This window comes from Camellia sinensis, chromosome 5 (genome assembly GCF_055761805.1).
Source record: "Camellia sinensis isolate YWXY chromosome 5, ASM5576180v1, whole genome shotgun sequence".
NCBI classification, from domain to species: Eukaryota; Viridiplantae; Streptophyta; class Magnoliopsida; order Ericales; family Theaceae; genus Camellia; species Camellia sinensis.
In genome coordinates, this window is record NC_138965.1 from 87900707 (window position 1) to 87923121 (window position 22415).

The window sequence follows — 22415 nt, forward strand, 5'->3', positions numbered from 1 at the left end:
GTACTCTTAATTACCTAACGAATCCATACCCGAATCGAACTGACCCCTACGTGCCTCTTCCAGCCCGTCTTCACTTCGAAATTGTCTTGCCCAATATTGAATCTACAACGCTGATGTTGAATCCACGACGATGAGCCATTCCAGAATCTACCAAAGTTTCAGGCCCAAATTCTACGAAATCCATCGAAGAACAACTCTCTCTTTTTTGAATAAAACAAACTAAATAATTTTTTTGATATAATCAACTCAATTCATGATTAAACTCTCACAGATATCAAAAGAAACAAGTAAAGAAGTTCCAGATGAAAACCCTAATACCTAAGAAGAATATTTGGAAACCGTACCCTAGAAACTGAATTAATCACAGATTTATAGAAAACAGAATTGCGATTTCCGTTCGAGCACAAGAATGGCCGCTCGAGTAGACTGACTAAAATACGTGTTTCAAAACACGGATCTACACTCAAGCGCATGAAGTGTCGCTTAAGCGCAAAAACACAACTCCCAGCTCGATCCCTGACATAGTCAGCGAAGTGACAAACATGATATGATTAAGATCACAAACTCCTGTGCATAGGCACAATTCGTGTTAGATTCGCATTTAAACACTCATAGCCTCACTTAACTAAAAGACTGAACAAAATTACAACTGAAATGAGTTTTGTCAAACGGGATTGCCAATAACAAAAACCTAACAATTAGTACGTAATAATTTTACAATTTTATGTATGCAATGCGATATGTAATTAATTACCGTTCATATACTGGATGAACAATGTGATATTACTTCTCATTTGCATTTTCTAGTGGTAAATCATTTAAATTTAAGTTCGCAAAATAACATTTTTGTAATTATTTTTTATCTTAATTTTAATAGCTATTTGTTGCTTTCAGTCGTCTAAATTAGAATTAATCCAACCGTCTAGACTTATTATAAACTTATTAATATCTTACTTTTAGCTACCCAATACTGTGATGTGATTCTGACTCTGCCCTGCCTATATGTAATAGTTATATATATGGCCTAGTTTGGGAACACTAAATAAGTACATTTTTTGATTTTTTTTGTATTATGTGTAGAAAAAGTAGAAAAGATGTTGATTGATGTGACCCAAAAAAAATAAAAAGATAAAATAAGTGCACTTTTTTGGCAGTAGCCAAACTTGGCCATGAATGCACATCATTCTGACTCTGCCCTGCCTATATGTACACTCTTTTAGATGGTAAGCTGAGACGGGTTTTAAAGAAGTATCCGACCGAGGAACGATTGTGTCTGTGTGTATCTACATACATATACATACATACATACATACATACATACAGGGAAGCGTCTCTGCATAAATAACGCATTTTGCTTAAAAATGGCGTCGCTTATCTGTGCCGTGCCCAGGACCCGTGAGGCCTTGTTGTATTCAATACTATTATCGTCTCGCTTCATCAACAATCCCACTCCAAAACTCAAATCATTTTCCATTCAACTCTCAATGGTTCCTCAACCCCATCGCCATTGCCATTGCCATTGCCCTTGCAGTAGTAGTAGTAGTAACGGAGGAGGAGTAGTAGGTGTTTCTGTTGGTAAAGAAGAGGGACAACTGCTCAGAAGCCCCCAGCTCGTCGCCTTAGAATATTCCGGCCTCAATCTCTCTCACAATTTTTCCCAGGTATATATAAATTATATCAATATAAATTTCCTCTTTTTTTTTTTTTTTTCCTGGGTTTTTAATTCATAGTTGTAATTTCAATTTTATGAGGGGAACGACCAACCTAGCAAGCGAACGAGGGCTTTGGCCTAGTTGTTCACTCGTTCTCTTTGCGGTGTTTGCTTTTTTTATTTCTTTATCCATTATGGATTGTATGTAGTTGTTTATTTCTTTCCAAGTTTGGGATTGGTTACTATTGGCATTCTAGCTATTGCTTTGGATTTTAATTGTCCATTTTTTGATTTAATTTTTTCATATGTGTAATTAATCTTTTACCAATTGAAAAAAAAAAATAATAATAAAAAATATATATGCAAGTTAGGCCATCTCCAACCCTCACTCATATTTTTACTCAAATTTGGGTACAACCTTTATTTGATATAGGGGACTCCAATGGCCAAATCACCCCTAATTGTCTTTACAAATTTGAGTGAAAAAAAGGGTCTCCATTGATTGAGCAATCCTACATCTACTTAAATTCTTACTAACAATCTTACTAAAAACATACATGTTCAAATATTATTGGATGTTTAAATATCATGGTTTTTTTGACAACCAATCACATTTAGCCTCTTGTATTTTCAGTAAGATTTCTACTAGAATTATTGCCATTGATTTGGGTAAAAAATTTGAGTAAAACTTATTTTGTTATGAGTTTGGGTAAAGGATTGGACATGCCCTCATAGAAAACAAAGTTTCCGAGGTAAAGTTGCACACACATGTTGTCTTTCTTGATGGGTGTGATTTCAATGGCAAGTAAATGGAATTGTGTAGTGAGGATTGCAAATGAATAATCCTCTCTGCAATTTGTCTAGATTTTGATCCTCTCCATTTTATTTATCGAGTGGAGATCTCCATTTCATTTTATAAGTTGCAACACATTATCATAATTCAAAATTAATGGTCTATAATGTCATTATAAGTTTTAAAACTTCCTTTAATCGGTTTTGAATCTAAAATAAAGATTTTATTTTATTTTATTTTTTATTTTTTTTATGTATGCTTTTCACTACCATTGACCATGAAAGGTAAATTTCCATTCCATAGTCATCCTTATCTTGATAAATATCTTCATTCTTTATGGAAATTTTGTGTTGGTTTGGTTGATTGTTCGCTTAAATGGTGAGCATGTGCTTGTTGCAGGACTTGGGTCATGTTCGAATTAGGCAACATGTGAACCCTCTTTGTGCGTCACTCTCGGTAATATCTCTCTTTGGGGCATTTCTGTTTATGAGAAATCTACTGTGTTCGTTATGAGCTTTTCTCACTCAAAATGTTTGTTTTCTTTATTTTGGCCAGGTGCCGGCACCAGTTCCAGACTGGAGTGAAGTATATAGGGACTCGACATTGCCACTTATGGTGGATATAGGGAGTGGTAAGAAACAAACGACTCCTGATGCTTTCAACATTATTTTTCTCTTTCTCTATTGATGTTATTGTCAGTTGACTTGATATACGTTGTTCCTAATAGCTTAAACTTTCAGTTTCGGGACAATTGGTGATCTAACATGGTATTAGAGCTTTGGTTTTCAGGAGGTCTTGGGTTCAAGTCTTTTCCTTTGCATTTGTTTCCAATTTTCATTTTGCTTCTTTGCATGTATGAATGTTTCACATTTTCACGTGCAAGATGAGGTTACACATGAGGGATGATGTTGGGTAGCTTGATATACATTGTTGAGAGAGAGTGTTGGATAACTTGATATAATTGTTGGACTTATTTTCTATGGACTTAAAACTTTTGAGATAATTGGTGATCTAATAGTTTTAAATTTGGGCTCTCAAGCTTATAATATGTTGTATATACATGATGAAAAGGTCTAGAGAACTAGCAATATTCGATAACGTTGTTTCATATTTTAGTTGTTTCACAACACTGACAGCAGTGTTTGTGTCCTATTGATGGAAGAGTCACCTGAATAGATCAAATGTCATTTGTCATGTTATTGCATATCATGAGCGTATTGAACCAAAAAGGTCATAATTTTAGGGCTATTTCCTTGTTAATTGTTTTTATGTCCTCGTGGACTCAGTTGTAGATAGATGACATCGAGTATACAATTTCTTGACCCTGACATCTTTTTCAGTAGACCATTATGATAGCTATGTCTATAACAATAGGGCTTTAATTAAACAGTTGAAGTTGACCTCTCTAATATAAATGAATCTGGAATCGATTGTTGAGCCGAGGAAGGGATCCCAAAGCATGCTGAATGATATACTAAGCTGTATTTTCCCTGAAGCAGGTTCTTGGTTTATGAAGAATGTCAAAGGTTTCGTCTGGGAAAAAAAACCTGGATTGATTGGGGTAGCCTTTGGTAGGGAATGCTTTCAAAGGCAGCAATGCCCTCCCCTTAAAAAAAGTGGTTGACCTTGAGAGATTTTTGCAATAAAATGCATTAAATAATTCAAAATGAACAGGCAGGAGAAGTTATATCTATATTCCAAATAGGGCCTGAGCATATTAAACCATAACCAAGTCTTAAAATATCACCCTGGGAGTGCAACTATTGTGAATGAAGGGTTCAAACATTTGTTCAAGGCTACATGCGCTTGATGCGTGGTGATCACCCATTGCTCCCTTTCTCGTTTATCTTGGTTGTGGATGTCTTGGATAGGAAATTTTGGGGCTGAGTTGGGTGATTGTGTGTTGTCCCAAAAGTGATGGTGGTAGATTAAACATTGTAGTCCCTGGGAATACATTCTTATAAAATTGACTCCGGAGATTTTGTTAAAGAACGAAGCTGTGTTTTTGGTCTTCGGAAAAGTTAGAATCTAATATTGATTGATGTTTGACGCTGCACCTTGGAATATTGCTCTAAAATTTACTTTTCAGTTGTTGACTCTCAAAATTCTCTCTCTCTCTCTCTCTCTCTCTCTAAATTTTTTGTATTTACTTTTTATTTATTTTTTAATGTATTTGGAGACTGCATTTAGCCTTTCTCATGATATTCATGGTTTCTCTTGGGATGTCAACTTTTCTAGAGATCTCAGTGAGTGTGAAGTCAAAGAGCTTACCTCCACCTCTCTTCTTGATGGTATTTAGATGAAAGGTGTTGGGGTTTATAAAATAGTGGTACCAAGACTTTCAAATCTTGTTCTAGTTTTGCTAGTCATGAAAAAGGAAAAAAAAAAAGGTGGTTGTTGGTGAAAGAAAGTAAAGTATGCCAGGGGTAGTTGCATTAGTGGGTTATTTTTTAATGATAGCTGCATTCTTTAAATAAAATATTGCAATTTACAGTGAAATTACTAGAAGTTGTGCACTCATTACAATCAATAAACTTTTATTTATAATGTCAAGATTGCAAGTTCACCTAAATGAGCTCTTTCCTCTTTTTTTTTTTTTTAAATAAATTTCCATGTTGAATCTAAACACGCTATTTCCTAGTTGACTTCTTTAATAGAGGTTCTATGAATACCATCATAGTAGTGTAATGTGATTAGGAATGCAATGAAAATGTCGAAAATGTGTTGAACATTGCGATAGATAGAATGATATAACACATAAGAATGAGACTTTGTTGAGTTGTAGATTACTTGTACCTGGAGTGAAGTAATACTCATAAACTAAATGACCCACAACCTCCTGAAGTTGGCCTGCCTTTCTACCAAAAAGAGTATAAATTTGTATGTCTTGAATATTATATCTTTGACCTTCCTGTCTACCAACAGTTATCAAATTACTTTCTCTGAATTTTTAAATCCTTCATATATTCAGTGAGAGCTTCTGAGCCAAGCTTGCTTTTATGGTTTCATCCTTTTGAATCAATTGTTATATGAATTGTTGGTTTGATTTGGATGAATGGCGTGCTCCTAGGGTCTACAGAATGGGGAAGTAACGGCAAAAGAAGAGTACAAACAATAGTAGATATTTAAAGGGAGGATGATATCTTGTGGTGTACCTAACAATGATCTGGCCAATGCATGTTGTAACTAACCTAACCTTTACTATTGCTTTTCATGTTAAACCATATAATACAATGACATCTTTGAGGAGAGGAAATTAAGAACAACCTTCTCATCAGTTCAGGAGTTGGCTTAAATTCCCTCGATAATGTTAAACCATATAATTAATGTATACAGATACAGATGATTATTTATTGTGTTGCAGCTGAGAAAACATATTTTTGATGTCTATATTATTACATGTGATGACCTGCATCTAATTGATGCTGAAATTGTTGTTAATCCTCATTTTCTGAGGTTAGATTTAATTTATGAACTGAGAAGTATGCAAACTTGTTTCTTGAATTGCTCTAACGACATAAAAAATTCCAGGTAGTGGCAGATTTCTTATGTGGCTTGCAAAAAGAAATCTGGATTCGAAGAATTATTTGGGACTTGAAATACGGAAGAAAGTATGGGGATAGATTCCTTGGTTATCAAATCCTGTTGAGAATTCCTGTGATTGAGTTAATGTATAATTGCTTGGTTATTTCCCCTTGAAATTTAAATAATGTGAAGAATTTGTTCTTATATAGTGACATTTTCTTTTGTGTCTGCAGTTGGTCAAACGTGCTGAGCACTGGGTAAATGAGTTGGCATTAAGAAATATGTAAGGTTCCAAGTTATGACTCCTGGTTTTATTTTTAAATTGATAAAAAGAGAAAATGAACGAGGTTTTATTGGCTATGTTGTGATGTATATCTGAATGCAGACATTTCATGTTTGCAAATGCAACGGTTTCTTTCAAACAACTCATATCGACATACCCCGGACCCTTGATGTTAGTTTCCATCCTGGTGAGTCCCCTTTGGCTATGTTTATTTGGGTTGACTGGATTAGGTTGGATTAGCATTTCCATAACAAATAGTCCTAGGACTACGAATCCTTTGGATTGTGTATCATATCCTATGTTTGGATTGAGTTAAGATTATAATGAGGGATTAATAAAATATTATCCAATCCGATGTTTGTTTAAGGGGATTGAAATGGATAGGACATGGGGCATCCAATATACTGACCATAATACCTCTATTATAGTTATTTGATAAGTTAGTCTAGACTTTGACTTAGTCTCCCAATTTATATCCCACCCCCTATATGGGATTGAATAGTTCATCATATGTAGGATACCATATTCGGATAGATTGTTAGTTCGTACTTCAATTTTTTAACCAAACATCAGATTTATAATTTTATTGGACTATTAGTCCAATCCCAAGCACATGTCCGCCCAAACAAACATGGCCTTCTTGTACTGGAACATTTATGAGAAATGCTTTTCACATTTTTATGTAGGAAGGATTTTCTTTAATGGTTAGATTGTATGGCTGTTGTTTAAATTAAAACTTACAATTGTTGGTGTGTTATTTTGCAGTGTCCAGACCCTCATTTCAAGAAAAAGTATCATAAAAGAAGGGTTTTGCAGAAGCCTTTAGTGGAGTCTATTGTAGATAGTTTAATGCCTTAAGGACAGGTATTGCTCAACATATCAATGATTTTGCAAGACCGGTCATATTTGCTAGAGCTAGTGAATGCATTTGCATTATAAATGCTTCTTTCAACAGGCTGGACAAACTGTCTATTTTATTATCAGTTATCTGATTATGACTATAAATGAATTGTTTTAAGAATTGTTCTGTTTGACTATAAAAAAAAGAAGTTACGTTCTGTGTAAACATGAATTTACGTCTTGGGACCGTGGAGACCTTAACTGGATGGAATTTTATCAGGCCATATTTTTTACTTGGTTACTCTGATAGTCACTAAACTCAAGTGTTCAGGAAATGAGAGAACAAAAAAAAAAAAAAAAAAAAAACTTAATTCTCCAAAGACATTTTAGCTTTTCCATTCAAGCCTGTAGTTAACTCTTAAAAGTCATGGGGGATACCGAGGCATTTAACTTATACTTACACATCACAAGAAATGAGAGAACAAAGAAGACTGAAGAACCAGAATTGGCCTTAAACAGAAATAATAACAAATTTATGAAGATAGCCACTTCACCCTATTAGCGCAACATCTCAGCTTCATTTTTATGTAGACATCCTATCCAAAGCAGACTTTTCCAAAATGTTGCATGTTTCTTCACGTGTGGCTTATGTTGATTAGTTCCTTGTGTTGATTCACTCTTTGTGATTGTTTGAACCACTGGATATAGAACCAGCCACTTTTATTTATCTCTTATGTACAGGGGTTGGGTAATTTGTGTATAGACAACTGAACTATGCTTATATTTTTAGTTGAATATGATAATTGATATAGACCCTCGTTAAACTTTAGGCCTCCTGTGTGTTATGTATGATTCCTAGTCTTGTCCTGTCAAAAAGGAAATGCTAAACATACAAATTTTTTATGCAGAAAAGTCATGCAGAGTTGCAATTATGATTCGTAGTGACGGGCTTTTTAATTTCGAATAAATGAATACATGTAAATTATGTTTGTGTAACGTTACCCTGTCAAAAGGCTTTCCCTGTTGCCAACATTACATCAGAAGATATTTTGCTTGGTTAAATGGCTTCGTTTTTTATAGAAGCCATTCTAGAGTTGACACTATTGAATCAGCACTAGGATTTCACAAAATGGCTTCAGAATGCATTTCACACCTCGGAATGCACCGTTCTTATAGAGATAAACTAAAGATAAATGCGCTTTCACATCTTCTTAACCCGAAATGGCTGGGGAGAGGAATGTCTTTCACATCCAACTAGAATAATGAGTAACCTCTTGATTTTTAAATGGCAGTTCCAAAAAAACGTTCTATATCAAAAAAGCGTATTTGTAAAAAAACTTGGAAAAAGAAAGGATATCAGGCAATCTTTTTTTGTCTGTCCTTTTTGTTTTCAAGTTTTTGTCTTTGATGGATGGGTTTTCTTTACCCATCATGTTCATATTTGCAGTGCAGAGAGAAATTCTATTTTCATTGACATTTGAATTCACCTTAGATGATGGTTGATCAATTCTTACATTTCAGTGCTAAGCCTATGTAAATAATCTTGAAATGTTTGATGTAAACAATCTTGAAATGTTTGTTGTTTCTTGCTAAGATTCATTTTTTTTTTTACTGTGCACATTTTTTTACTGTATTTATCTTCTTTTATTTTCTTTCCTTTTTCTTCTTACTTCTCATAAAAGAGAAGTGCATCATATCTGTATGCAAACCAGGTTTTTTTGGACAGTTATTCAAATATGTAAATAGGGAAATCAACTAGGAACTTGCAAAATCATTTTGTTTCTGAACATTGCTTTCTCCCAAATCCAGTCAACATTTGAATTTTATTTCAGTAATTTGCTAGATTGCTGCAAAATCACAAAGCTAGACACTGTTTTGACTATCTTGGGTGAAATCCTCTCTCTGTTTCTCTCACATGGTAAATGATTGTATTTAAAAATGCAAAAAGGGGTGTAACCTTTGTACACTGGGGGGGTATACAAAAAGATAACAAAAATATCATATACAGCATCTACAGAAGATAACTCCCCTATAAAATCAATAATGCAAAGATAAAGGATCACAAAATTTTCATTCCATCCAAAAATTTAAGGAATGTAAAAGTGCCTCATTGATTCTATGATTTCCCTCTTCCACTAGTCCTATTACCCACTCCTCCCCCTTCCACAAACATGACATCAAACAAAGTGGGATGACACCTATGCCAACTCTCATAAAGATGAACCACCGAATCTGCCATCACCCGGCTAACACCAAAAAAATAGAGAAGAGATGCTCCAAAGCTTGTTAGCTACCTCATAGAGTAAAAGGAGGTGGTCCACCAGTTCTTCAGCCTTCTTACACATACAGCAGTAGTTGAGAAGCATATTTCCCCTTTTCCCCAAATTATCAATGGTTAACATAGCCTCCAAAGCCGCGGTCCACACGAAGGACACCTTCGCTGTGATCACTGGAATCTGAATGCTTTTTCATAGAAAGAAAGCTCTAACACTGTGTTATCTAAAATTTTGATTGTTCTTGTACATAAAATGGGAATAGAAATGTGGTACGCCATATGCTCTAAAAAGTGATATGATTGGGGTAGATTTGTATAAATTATACTATAAGATTTAAAGATACTTCTAGAGTAATCTTTAATATATATATATATATTATTAGGCATATAATAAAATTTAGTTTTTTCCCTCCAAATTAATCATGTAGCAAAACATTTCTACAAGCATTATGACCCAATTTTGACATTGTCTTGTCAAAACTTCACTCACCTTATATTATATTTGATTTTTTTCCTTCTTAAGACACTTTTATGCTGTGTTTGGTTGAGGGATTTGAGGAGGAATTTGGAAAGAGAAATGGAGAAGGTAGGTGAAATGTGAAAAAAACATGCCTACATTTCACATAGTTTCACACACCTTTTCTCTTTCCCTTTCCAAATCCCTCTCCCAATCCCCCAACCAAACACAACGTTAAGGAAACATAGCGGAACATTTTTTTTAGATTGTTTTGAATCACTATATTTATTTTGGAACGGAAGTGTACTTTATTTCGGAATGTGCGTTCCAAAACATAATTCATTAGGGTATTAGCGTTTTCTGGTAACATTGCTCTAACATCGCCAAGAAAGTGATGGAATGATTAACGTTGCTAAGAAGAAACCTTTCCCTCTTGTTCTTTTTCCCCTCGAGTATATCTCAACTAGGCAGGAGAGTATAGATCAGGTGGTTAGATATTTTTTCTATTTCACATTTTCGTGAATTCATGAGCATCTCTCTGCCTACTTGAAAGTAATAGACTGTTTTATGAAAAGAGAGGGAAAAAAAGAAGGAAAGTTCTATAGCACACAACTTTATTACTTCTACATCATGATATTTGCAATGTAAATTGTATTGTCGGCACGGCTGTCGTGCATATAACACTTGCTGAGATGTATGATTGTTGTGGAACAGGTATTTATACAATCTGATGTGCTTGAAGTGGCACTTGACATGAGGGAAAAGTTTGATGCTGTTTCGGATGAGCTTATGCACATTGACAAAATTGACACCAGCATGCTTTGTGATGATGAGGGGTGGTTAGTGAGTAATCCAATGGGAATAAGGACAGAGAGAGAGATCCATGCAGAATTTGAAGGTGCAAAAATATACAGGAGGATGTATCAGAAGCGGATATAAATATAATTTATTTTTGTCTAGCCATTATTTGCTTAGGAAGGATAGCTTGTTATGCACTTTTGCTCCAATCCTGTTGTGTAGAACCATGTAATAACCCCAGGTGCCCAGTTCCTTTGTGCTTCAAGAATCAATTAGTTCAGCCCCTGAGTTTTGAGATGTGCAGAAGTGGCTTTTTTTTGTTTCTTATCTGTTGCTCACCGTCTTGGTGGTCATTCATTCTCATTTGAGATGTAATCCTCCATCAAACTAAAAATATGAAAAACCAAAATGATAGCCATCATGAAGCTGCCCAATTGCAGACTTTCTGGGAGTAGGTGGACAAATACTTCAAGATAATTTCCTAAAACAAAATCAAGGGTTAGGAAAACCAGCTCAGCCTATCAAGTTTTACAGGGAAGAGCTTATGCACAAGCATTGTCATCAGGCCGGACTAAACCGTGAAAATCTTAAGCCCAATCCTTGCCCAGCTGGTTTGACCTACATGAGTTTGCGGACTGGGTTGATAGTTCGGTCAACAGGCCGTCTCCCACATACCAATGAGTTGGGATGGCCTGTGGGTTAAGTTCAATGGATTGAGATTTAGGACTTTTTTTTTTTTTTTTTTTTGTTTTTTTTTAAAGTTCATTTTCACTTTTTCTGCTATTTTTTTTTCATAATTTTTGATGAGATTGCAGCGTGAACAGACGGGCGGCCCAACCCAAGCCTAAAGCTTGACCTCCATTAAAAACATGATAGGATTCTCACTTTTATATTTGATTCCTACGATTTAGCTTGGATCTAAATCTGACTTAAAAGACATGTTAAAATTCGATCCTATAATTGAAAATAAATAATATTTCTTATGTCATTACTAAAAAATTTAGATTTTTCTCGATAATAATTAAAAATAAAAATTCAGTTACGACAGATAAATCTAATTTATACTTGTATTGGATTAAACAATTCCCTATTTTATTCGATTTGATCCAATACAATTTAATCCTTCTATTGATACACGTGTTTTGTTTTTTTTTTTTTTTTTAATCGGTAACTAATTGTCCTTTTGCTTAGATCCTCACCCAAACACTAGTAGGAAGCAGGCAACCGAGTTGTTGAAGAGAAGTTTCATACAATGATCATGAATAACAATAATGGTCTTTTCAATCAGTTTCAGAAAAAAAGAAAAAAAGAAAAAAACGTAGTATCATCCTTCTATCATATTTTTTATAATATAATTATTCTCCTATCTATTGATTTTTGTAGAGTAATTAAGGTGGTCATATCACAAATATATCTATACTATTTATTTGTGTACTGAATAATATTTGTATCAATGATTCAGACAATCAAGCCATAAATTCAATTTGAAATCTGAGATCATAACTACAATACCAATTTGAAAAATTATATTATTTTAATCTATTTGTTTATCTTATCTATCTGTTTAGTGTCACTTGTTTGTCCAACTAATTTATCTATTTGTTTATATCACTACTACTACCAACCAATGCCAAATGCTACCACTAGCCACTTCTGAAAATTTTTCTGGATGACTGACAACTAACGGTTTGATAACAGTGGGTAAAATTGAAAAATATTATTGTTCAAAACAAATTTGTCTTTCTCATTGAATAATTTTATTAATCATCTCTTTATAACTAAGGGGTTGTTTAGAATGATTTAAATAAATATACTTCTTAACTTTTTATGAAAAAAATATACAGAAAAATAAAGAGGTGATATGACTCAAAAAAAATAAAAAATGTACAAATATCAAAGATGCCAAACAACCCCTACAACAAGACAATCCTTGGACCTAATGCCATACACCTCCCCACAATTTAATGGATTTCTCAACATATTTTCCCAATAATTCTAGTCACTATAAAAATTGAATCAAAATTTTACCATGAAAGTGAAATGTAAAGTGTAAATTTAAAATTGGTACGTTGTGAGTTGTATTCAGAATAAATTTATTTACATATTTTAATTATGGGCAAAATTTTGAGGAATTGGGGTGCTACTTTAAGTATCACACAATAGTAATTGTTGTGAGGTTCGTGAGAGTTTATTTCAAGCTTATTTCAATAGTAGTTCAGACCGCTTATATTGTTAAGTTGATTGAGTAGATCATTAATGAAAAAACAAAAATAGGCTAATTAAATAAAGTGATATTATATTTCTCTAATTTTACATATTTAATTTTGCTTCAAATGATATGATTTTAAAGAGAATTGGTTGATTATTATTATTTGCTATGTGGGTATGACATAAGTTTAAAGAGAGTTGATTTTAAAGAGAATTGGTTGATTATTATTATTTGCTATGTCGGTGTGATATAATTTTAATGGGAGGTGATTTTAAAGAGACTTGATTGATTATTATTATCTGTTATGTCGGTATGGTATAATTTTAAAGAAAATTGATTGAGGTCGGTAGAGGTGCAATTAATTAGGAGATGAAATGAAAGACAGTCGAACCACACATTCAAAGAGATATCCCTGTTGAAGCACTTATCAAAGAGAGACCCCAATTCGAAACATATTCTTTGATTTTTTGAACAACTTTCAACTCCAGCCCAAACCAAACCAGCTCATTAGGATTTGAATCCCCAATTCAATTCGGTAATCTCTCTCTCTCTCTCTCTCTCTCTCTCTCTCTACACATATTCGATTTTTAAATTTTGACTATGTTTTTTTTGTATAAACATATAAGCTGGTAGTGGTAATGAAAAAATGAGTCAGTAATCTTCTTTGTTGTTGTTTTTGAATAATGTTGGATTTTGAATGATTTCTTAGTCGTTGCTTGTTCGTTTTGTTAATAGCAGTTTATTTCATCATACCATTGTGTCCGTTTAAAATTGATCAATCTTTTATCTATTTTCATGCGTGTGTGTGTTGATTTATTTGTTTATTTATTCCAAATATAGATATATATATATATATATATATATATATATATATATATATATTCTTTTGGGGTTGGGGGTTGTATGGCTGTTGAACTTTGAATCATGGTTTAGATGTTGGATTTGTGTGTTTCCGGTTGCTTTTACTGTGTTTATTGATCTCAATTTTTGCTTGGTTAGAGTTTTTTAAAAATACTTTTCAGAAAATCATACTTTTTTATTTTTTGTGTTTTTTTTTTTTATTTTTACTGAATTTTTTTGATATTTTAAGCAATTTTTTTTTAATATTTAGACATACCTAACATAAATATAGCTAAAAAGTAAAAAATTGTGAAAAAAAATCTTTTAAAAATTTCCCAAATATAAAAAATACAAAAAATACGAGAATTCAGTACATTTTTTTTTGTATTTTTATGTATTTATTAATTTTTTAAAATATTTTTCCATAAATTTTTTATTTTTTAGATACATCTAAGCAAGGTGCATCCAAAAAAGTAAAAAAAATATTTAAAATTTTAAAAATATTCACTAAAAATAAAAAAAATACAAAAACCAAAAAATTTAATTTTCAAAAAACTTAATTCAAAAAACTCAAACCAAACACACTGATTAGCCTTTTGAAGACTTTTTAATAAGTTCCCTTTGTAATGGACTGTTTTCAGGGATTTTTTTTTTTTTTTTTTTGCGAACAAATTTAGAGGAAATTGTCTTTAGCTTTGTTTGGTTGGATGATTTGATGAAAGAAATGAAAAGGGAATAGGAAATGCAATCTCACTGTTTATTTGGTCCTAATGAAAAACACAAGGGAAAATAAAGTGAGGGAAAATATAATCTCACTCTTTGTCTTTTGGGTTCACTTTAGGCTTTTTTTTTTTTTTTCTTTTTTCATTTCCCAACTCAACGGAACATAGTTTGGAATTGGAACCATATCAATTGTTGGTCATTTTGGTTGATATGATAGAATATATTCAAACATCAATGTGATGAACTTTCTTAGAATACATGCTAGGCAACCTTCTTTGCTGGGTATTTTGTAACCAAAAATTTGTTAGGAGTTGATAATTTTATTCACCGAGAAGAAAATCGTTCTCCATTTATTTATGTAGATTGTTTTGCAATCCCGTCTGACTCTGCCACAAACAAAAGTAGAACCAGGAAACAATTCATATACTTTGCATACTCAACACATATAATGTGTCTTCTTTGCTAAATATCTGCCCATTTTTCTTTTCCTTCTATTTGATAATGTCAATTTTTCTGGATGAACAATAAGTTGCTGACATGTGATTTTTTATATTGGAAAAATGCATTCATGGAGAACAAAAGCATCAAGTCATTATGGGTTGAGATGAGGAAGTTGTAGTGATGTAGGACACTGTCGGGAAAGAGGATAGAGAAGAAGGGAGAGAGGAAGTACACAAGGGCCGCAACTCTAATCACAACCTCACTCAATATTCTTATTTCAAAGCTGAATGTTATGATGCAAAGCCCTAATCAACTTAGGCAACTAAATCTTAACACTATTTGAAACTTAGTTCTTAATAAATACAACTATAATTAAAAATAAAAAATATAAATATTAAAGACAATGAAATATATAAAATTTCCATGCCAAACTCTTGCATTAAGTACATATGATATTCTAAGGAACAATTGGCACACCTTTTTTTTTTACCCCATTGAAAAAAATCTTATATGTTCTACTGTTCTCTATTTACATTTTCAGTTCATAAATTTCAAGCTGGAGAAAAATGGGAGGTGGAAATCACAATGATGATGGATCTAGTGACAGAGGACTTTTCACTCGTCTTGCTGGCTATGCTGTTGGACAATGCCTTCCGTCTTTTGGGGCATGTCCTCCTCAAGGATATCCGCCTCAAGGATATCCCCCTCAGGTCTACCCGCCAACTGAATATGGATACCCACCACCAGCTGGATATCCTTTCCAAGGTGGGTACCCACCGGCAGGTTATCCTGGTCCGTCAGCATATCCTCCCCCAGGTGGATATCCACCAGCAAATTATCCTGGTCCATCAGCTCCGCCTTATCCAGGTATCTTCGATTCATTTGTTTCCAAAATTCTTTTAAGGATTTGGAGTCAACTGAGATGTAAAGGTGAATTGCCATTACCACCTTCAAGACATTATTGAATAATATTTTAATTGCCCCTAGAACTTTCAATTGTTTGCACGTGTTTATGCATTGTTTTTGAACTCAAAGCATGAAATAATGGTTTTGATTAAAACCAGAAATAATTGTTTGTATGAAATACTGGTTTTGATAATTTTAGGGTTTGGAAGACTGTTAAATCTTCATGTCTCATTATTGAACTGTATTTCTCGTGTCATTTCTCGGCCTTTTCGTACATCTACTTTTTCAATATAATCTGCTTGTTAAAATTACATCTCTGTTAGGTCCTGGTGATCATTGACCCTAAAGTATACAGATTTAGAGTGCTGTTTGTTTTGCTTGCTACAATGTTGTATTTCTTTTTTCCATTGTTGATAGCTTGTAATTTCTTTGTACAGATTATGGGCCTAGTTTGGGACCATTGATAGTTGGTGGCGCTGCTGCTGCGGCTGCAGCTTATGGGGCCCACCAGCTATCACACGGTGCCCATAATCTTACCCATGGAGGTTACTATGGTCGTCAAGGAAAGTTTAAGCGTGGGAAGCATGGAAGTCGTCAAGGAAAGTTTAAGCGTGGGAAGCCTGTAAGGTCCAAAAAGCGTGGGGGAAAGTTCAAAAAATGGAAGTGATACCACTCACTATTTTATTATCATAGATTGCTAGCATTGGCCTCTTAGTAGTGCTGTTTAGGCTTGCAGTGACTGACAATTGTCTTTTTTATTTTTATTTTTATTTTTAAATTTTATGATTCTGGATACAATTTGGGAGTTATGACACTGGCATATGTATGTGATTACAAATTTCTTGTATGTTATATTTCTACATATATGAATGAATTAGTCTCTTGTAGAAGATGCTGATATAATTCTTAAATAAGTATTTGCTCTGTAATTGTTGCTTGAAATTGCATTATAGATGGATCTGTATTTGCTCTGTAATTGTTACTTGAAATAGCATTATAGATGGATCTGTCATTTATTGTTGAAATCCATTTTTGCCAAAGCCGTAAGTCACTGAATAATTCTTGTATCAATGATTGGGGCAATCAAGTCATAAATACAATTTTGAATCTTTTGAGATCACAAGGACAATAACAAATTAAAACACTGTATTAAGCTAATTTATTTATTTATCTTTATACTACTCCACCTAAGTGTTTAGTGTCACTTGCTTATCCACATAATCTATGTGTTTGTTTATATCACCACCATCAGCCAATGCCAGATGCCACTTATAGCGATTCCGATTTTGACCCGACACTTGTTGTACTCCGGGCTCAAGCTTGTGGTTTCTGAAGGTTGTTCATTGTTGTTTTCCCCCTTTTTTTTATTTGATTTTGGCTATTTGGTTGTATTGAGCGTGTTTGGAATAAGTTGGTTGCTTGATTTTCAAACCTTGTGTTGCCCAGATTTTTGGTCCTCCACTCGAGCAGGACTTCTTGCGTTCGAGCGGGCTTTGCGAATTCTCAGTATTTTACAGGCTTGCAAAACTACTGGGAGAGTGTTTTCTAAGCTCAAGCGGCGTTTTCTTACACTCGAGTGGGTGGGCGCTCGAGCGGCCCTTCTTGAGCTCGAGCGTTGGTTTGTTGCCTGTAAAACTACTGGATATGTGTTTTCTACGCTCGAGCGTTACCTCTTGTGCTCGAGTGGTGAGCGTCTTTTTCATTGTGTCTTGGTGCTCGAGCGACACTTCTTGCGCTTGAGCGCACTGTGCATATATCAGATCACGTCACTTTTTTATCTCTCTCTCGAAAACTCTTCAAAACCCTAGATCTTGAGTTTCTCTCTCTAAAACTCATATTCCCTCTATTATTTCACCTAGATTCATTGGGTTATTCACCCTAGTGCCTTTGAGAAAAAGGTAGAGTACGTTGTGAGTTCTCTTTTCATTCGAACAAAAGTGGGTTTCGGTGTCTTTGGAGTTTTAACCTTGCTTGGCTCGTCTTCTATCTTTGAGGTAGGGATTTTCTATACTTTCATATAGTTTTTAGCTTAGTTATTTGTTGTTGTGTAACAATGGTGAGATTTGGGAGTCTTATAGGCAAACCTAGGGTTTGGGTTTAAAAATCAAAAGAGGGGTTTCTAAGTGAATGTGATATAGATGATTGTGGGATTTGAATATGAGGTTTCTTGTGGCAAAATAGTTGATTTTGGCATTTAGGTTGATATTTGGAAAAAAAAGGGAGTTTGCCTTAAAATGGTTTAAATATTTATTTTGTATAAATAAATGAAATTGGTGTTGCAGATATGAAATTGGATGAATATTGGTATAAATGGTGGAATTGGATATGTATTATCCCACATCTATTGAAATTTGAGTAAATTATCTGTTTTGAGATTGAATATCTGTTTAGAAATATCTGTATTAGGCTATCGGCGGAGGATAATTATGATTGTTGTAGAAATTGCATGAGGATTAGGTAAATTGAAACTAATCTCTTATTGGTTGTCATTGAATATGACTATGTTTTAAATACATTGTATATGTATGATGTTTGAGAGAAGAAAGGGGATGTACTCCATGTTTTGGGAGGAGATAGGAGATGGACTCCATTAAAATTAAGTTGGCCGAAGTGTCCAGAGTGAAAGTCCCGAAACCGCGCGTATACATGGGTGCTGATTCCCGCGGACGAAATTTTCGTAAAATGACAACTTGAAGTAATTGTATGGTAGTTGTGTTGATTTGAGAACCACTGACTTGTAGTCTTGGTTGGGTTATCTGGAAGAAAATGAAATTGGCTCATGAATTGAGATAAAATGAATTAACTTGAAATGAATTGGAGGGAAATAGATTGAGATATAAAATTTGGTACTTTACGATCTTGTAGAGTATGAATGATTTGGCACAGGCATTGTATATGCACATTGTACTTATATCTTTGTAAAAATTCATATGTTGTGTTAGATTGTTTCTACTGGGTTTTGGCTCACCCTATCTGAGAAAAATAATTTTTAAGTGTTGGTGATATGCCTCCGCTAAGGCAATAGCTTGGAGGAACTTTGGCGCAAGAGTTTCCTTTTGTCGTATTTTCTTTTGCATAGCCAAGGACTTTATTTGTGTTGAGCTAGTCTCACTTTTGTTGTAATCAAGCCATGACTTGGAAAGTTGTAAGCGTTTAGGGCATATAAATATCTGTTTAATTTTCATTTCTCTTTACTACTTGTAACACGTGCTGTACATTCATGATGAACTGTTTATGAATGTATGTGTTACTTTTGTATATCAATTTCGATTAATGAAAGCATATTGTTTCTATTACTCTCCCACTTATAGATTGGATTTATTGTATTTTTTGGAAGCGTTACGCCACTAGCCACTTTTGGCAACTTTTTTAGTGAGTGACGATCGATAGTCTAGCGATAGTGGCTAAAAGTGAAAAATATTATTATTCAAAATAAATTTGTTTTTCTCATTGAATAATTTTATTAATCATATCCTTATAACCAAAAATAAAATAATTCTTAGACCTAATGTCATACACCTCACTAGAAATTAATGGATTTCTCAATGAATTTTCTCAATAATTCTAGTTACTACGAAAATTAAATCAAAATCTTAGCATGAAAGTGAAATGTAAAATGTAGATTTAATATTGGTGCGTTGTGAGTTGTATTCGAAATAAATTTATTACATATTTCAATTATGGATACAATTTTGAGGATTCGAGGTGGTGCTGTGAGTATGACACAATAGTAACTGCTCTGAAACCAAGGGGCACAGTAATTGCTCTGAGATTTGTCGGCCTTGTCCGAAACTTATTTTGATAATTCAAACCGTTTATATTGTAAAATTCGTCAAATAAATCATTAATAAAAAAAAAATGAAGTTAATCGAATATCTGTAACACCAAGACCACATTGAAAAAAAAATAAAAAATAAAAAAAAAATTAAACAATTAGCATGATTTTGATAATATTTTTAAAAATAATTAAAATCCGATTATAGGGTTACGTATATCCAATTAACCTGAATTTTAAACATGAATAATATATTCAACAAATCTTATAATATAAATAATTCAAATTATTAAAATAAGTCCAAAACTATCTGCCATGAAAGCTCACAATAGGACCATTGTTCATAAGACATAGCAGCCATCCCATATCCAGGTATTGAGAATGTAGCACGACATGTTTTTTTTTGCTTCTTTTTTATACGAAGGCACTGGTTTTGTCGTGACGAAAGTAGGAGTGAAAACAAAATAATAATAAATAAAAATTATGGTCCATTACACCTCAGTGGAATTTAATATATATATATATATATATATATATATATATATATATATATATTCATACAAAAATTAAAAATTTTAATTATTAATATTTAAAAATTTTATTTTTGATTTGTAATTATATTTTTAAAATACCACTGATTTGATATTTTTTTCAAAAATTAAACCCACTTCAAACATGAAAAATTATGTATACGCATTATATAATTAAAAATAGGGATAATTATAAATTTTTTTTTTCAGAATTTGAGCCTTATAACAAAATAAGCTCTGATTTTTTAATTTTGTCAATTTGAACCCATATATTTTGATTTATTTTCATTTTAAACTATTCGCCTATTTTCGTTAAGTAAAACTGACTAAAAAAAAAGAGTATTTAGTCATTAAATTCAATGTAAATATACATAAAATATCTAAAATATAATTTTTCACGAGTTTAATGATTAAAATATTCTTTTTCATCGATTTTATTTAACAAAAATTGCAAATCAAAACAAATCTAAAATATAAAATTTAAATTGACAAAATTAAAAAATCATAATTTATTTTATTACACGACTCAAACTTTGAAGGGTTTTTTATTTTTTATTTTATAATTTACCCTTAAAAATATTCACTTTTTTAGGTTACCAAATAAAATGGTTGTACACTCTGAGATTTCAACACACTTTTTATTATGCTATTACTTCATGTTTAATAAAGAAAAAATATATAAAAAGGATTGAACTTCTATCAATTTTACATCTCAATTTGAGATCATATTTCGGTAATTTAAACTGTTTATTTTATAATGTCTTTCATATAATTTATAGCGATCCCGGATTTTCCTCTTTCTGTACAGTATTCCGGACTTAGGTTCCATGGTGTTCGTTGTTGTATATATCTTGTTGTCATCCTCTATTTCTCTATATTCGAGTTTTGGGATGTGTTGGGCAGGTTTGCTACAGGTTGGTAGTGAGTTTAAATAAATGGTTGCTGCTCAAATTTTGATGTCTTCGCTCAAGCGAGACTTTTGTCGCTTGAGCGAGTTTTGTGTTTTAGATCCTTCGCTTGAGCCAGGGTTCCTTCGCTCGAGCGAGAGTTGGGTGTTGTGTCTGGTGGCTCGAGCGAGAAGTCTTGCGCTCGAGCTTGTGTCTGCATCTGGTTCTGGACTTGAAGGTTGTAATTCTTGGCTTGAGCGGGCTTTCCTTCGCTCGAGCGAGCGAGGTCTATGTTTTGGGTTTTTTCGCTCGAGCGAGCTTTTCTTCGCTCGAGCATGCTTCTGGGTTGCTGACCTGAAGCTTCGAATTGCTGGCTCGAGCGAGGCTTTCTACGCTTGAGCGAGGTTTCTTTGTGTCTGGTCGCTCGAGCGACCACTCCTTCGCTCGAGCGAGCCTCGAATATATCAGTTCACAGCAGCAGCTTCTTCTTCACCTCTTTTCTTCTCAAACCCTAGATCGGCTGTCTCTCTCTCTACATTTACCTTCTCTCTAAAAATACACCTAGTTCTAGTGTGTTTCTAGCCTAGTCCCTTTGTAAGATAGGTTGTGCTTGGTTGGGCTTCTCTTTGATCTGAAAATCTTAAGGTTTGGAGCACTTTCGAATTTCTTCACATTCTCTATTTGGTCTCTTCATTTGAGGTAGGGATAACTACTCATCTTTATGGTCTTTGACTTAAACTTGTAGTCACTTTGGTTAAATGTTGAAGTTGGGAAAGTTTGGGAGTTAGGGTTTTAAACCTTGAAATTATAAAAGAGGGCTTTTGTTCCTTTGAATTATATATGTATATTCGGGTCTTAAAATGAGCCTATTGATGATTATTGTTAATAATTGGACCTTTGGGTCAATAGTGAAAAAGGGGGAAAATACCATAGCTGGGTATATTTGGGTCATTTGTGCAAATAATGACATTTATTATGAGATAATGAAATTGGTTTGGGAATAATGAAATTGAGAAGTTATGAGAATAAATGGTGGAGTTAAATTGATTAATCACTCACCTTGAAATTGTTGATAATTTATCTATTGATGCATTTATTATCCGTTTAGAAATAATTGTTTTGGGCTATCGGTGGAGGATAGTCTTGATTGTTGTAGACATTGCATGATGATTAGGTGAACTAAAACTAATCAATTGATTATGTCATTGAATATGACGGATGAAATAACATATTGAATATGTGCTTTGCTTGATTATTGTATATGATAATTGTTTATATACATGGTATTGTTTGGGAGGAGATAGGGGATGTACTCCACGGTTTGGGAGGAGATAGGGGATGGACTCCTAAACCGGATATTATTTGGGAGGAGATAGGGGATGGACTCCTAAACCGGATATTATTTGGGAGGAGATAGGGGATGGACTCCATTGATACAGCAAATATGTGTATCTATTGAAGTATGGAAGTGTTTTAATATGA

General features: G+C 33.4%; 2 protein-coding genes across 5 annotated transcripts; both read left to right on the forward strand.

Annotated features, from left to right (window-relative positions):
- Window positions 1–1221: 1221 nt before the first annotated feature.
- Window positions 1222–10902, forward strand: LOC114323010 (uncharacterized). Of its 2 annotated transcripts, XM_082869206.1 has the most exons (8): window positions 1222–1661; window positions 2844–2900; window positions 3000–3075; window positions 5976–6055; window positions 6203–6252; window positions 6355–6439; window positions 7018–7116; window positions 10539–10902. In XM_082869206.1, the coding sequence occupies exons 1-7, from the start codon at window positions 1362–1364 to the stop codon at window positions 7108–7110; spliced, it is 741 nt and encodes a 246-aa protein (XP_082725332.1). In that variant the 5' UTR covers window positions 1222–1361; the 3' UTR covers window positions 7111–7116; window positions 10539–10902. The 2 variants fall into 2 exon arrangements, with proteins under 2 accessions (XP_082725332.1, XP_082725333.1); XM_082869207.1 differs by lacking the exon at window positions 6355–6439 and having other exon boundaries at window positions 1241–1661.
- A 1893-nt stretch (window positions 10903–12795) lies between these two features.
- Window positions 12796–16670, forward strand: LOC114319893 (uncharacterized). 3 transcript variants are annotated; one of them, XM_082869209.1, is made up of 4 exons: window positions 13131–13366; window positions 14969–15063; window positions 15377–15702; window positions 16179–16670. In XM_082869209.1, exons 3-4 carry the CDS (start codon window positions 15402–15404, stop codon window positions 16406–16408), a joined length of 531 nt encoding a protein of 176 aa, XP_082725335.1. In that variant the 5' UTR covers window positions 13131–13366; window positions 14969–15063; window positions 15377–15401; the 3' UTR covers window positions 16409–16670. The 3 variants fall into 3 exon arrangements, with proteins under 3 accessions (XP_082725334.1, XP_082725335.1, XP_082725336.1); XM_082869208.1 differs by lacking the exon at window positions 14969–15063 and having other exon boundaries at window positions 12796–13366; XM_082869210.1 differs by lacking the exons at window positions 13131–13366; window positions 14969–15063 and adding an exon at window positions 15133–15153.
- The last annotated feature ends 5745 nt before the right edge of the window (window positions 16671–22415 follow it).

Bases quoted from the DNA above. Each gene is read 5' to 3' on its own strand.
- LOC114319893 (XM_082869208.1), top strand. From the start codon at position 15,402: ATGGGAGGTGGAAATCACAATGATGATGGATCTAGTGACAGAGGACTT. The intron at 15,703-16,178 runs GTATCTTCGATT...TTCTTTGTACAG, and splicing joins ATCAGCTCCGCCTTATCCAG to ATTATGGGCCTAGTTTGGGA.
- LOC114323010 (XM_082869206.1), top strand. From the start codon at position 1,362: ATGGCGTCGCTTATCTGTGCCGTGCCCAGGACCCGTGAGGCCTTGTTG. The intron at 1,662-2,843 runs GTATATATAAAT...TGCTTGTTGCAG, and splicing joins TCTCTCACAATTTTTCCCAG to GACTTGGGTCATGTTCGAAT. The intron at 2,901-2,999 runs GTAATATCTCTC...TATTTTGGCCAG, and splicing joins CTCTTTGTGCGTCACTCTCG to GTGCCGGCACCAGTTCCAGA.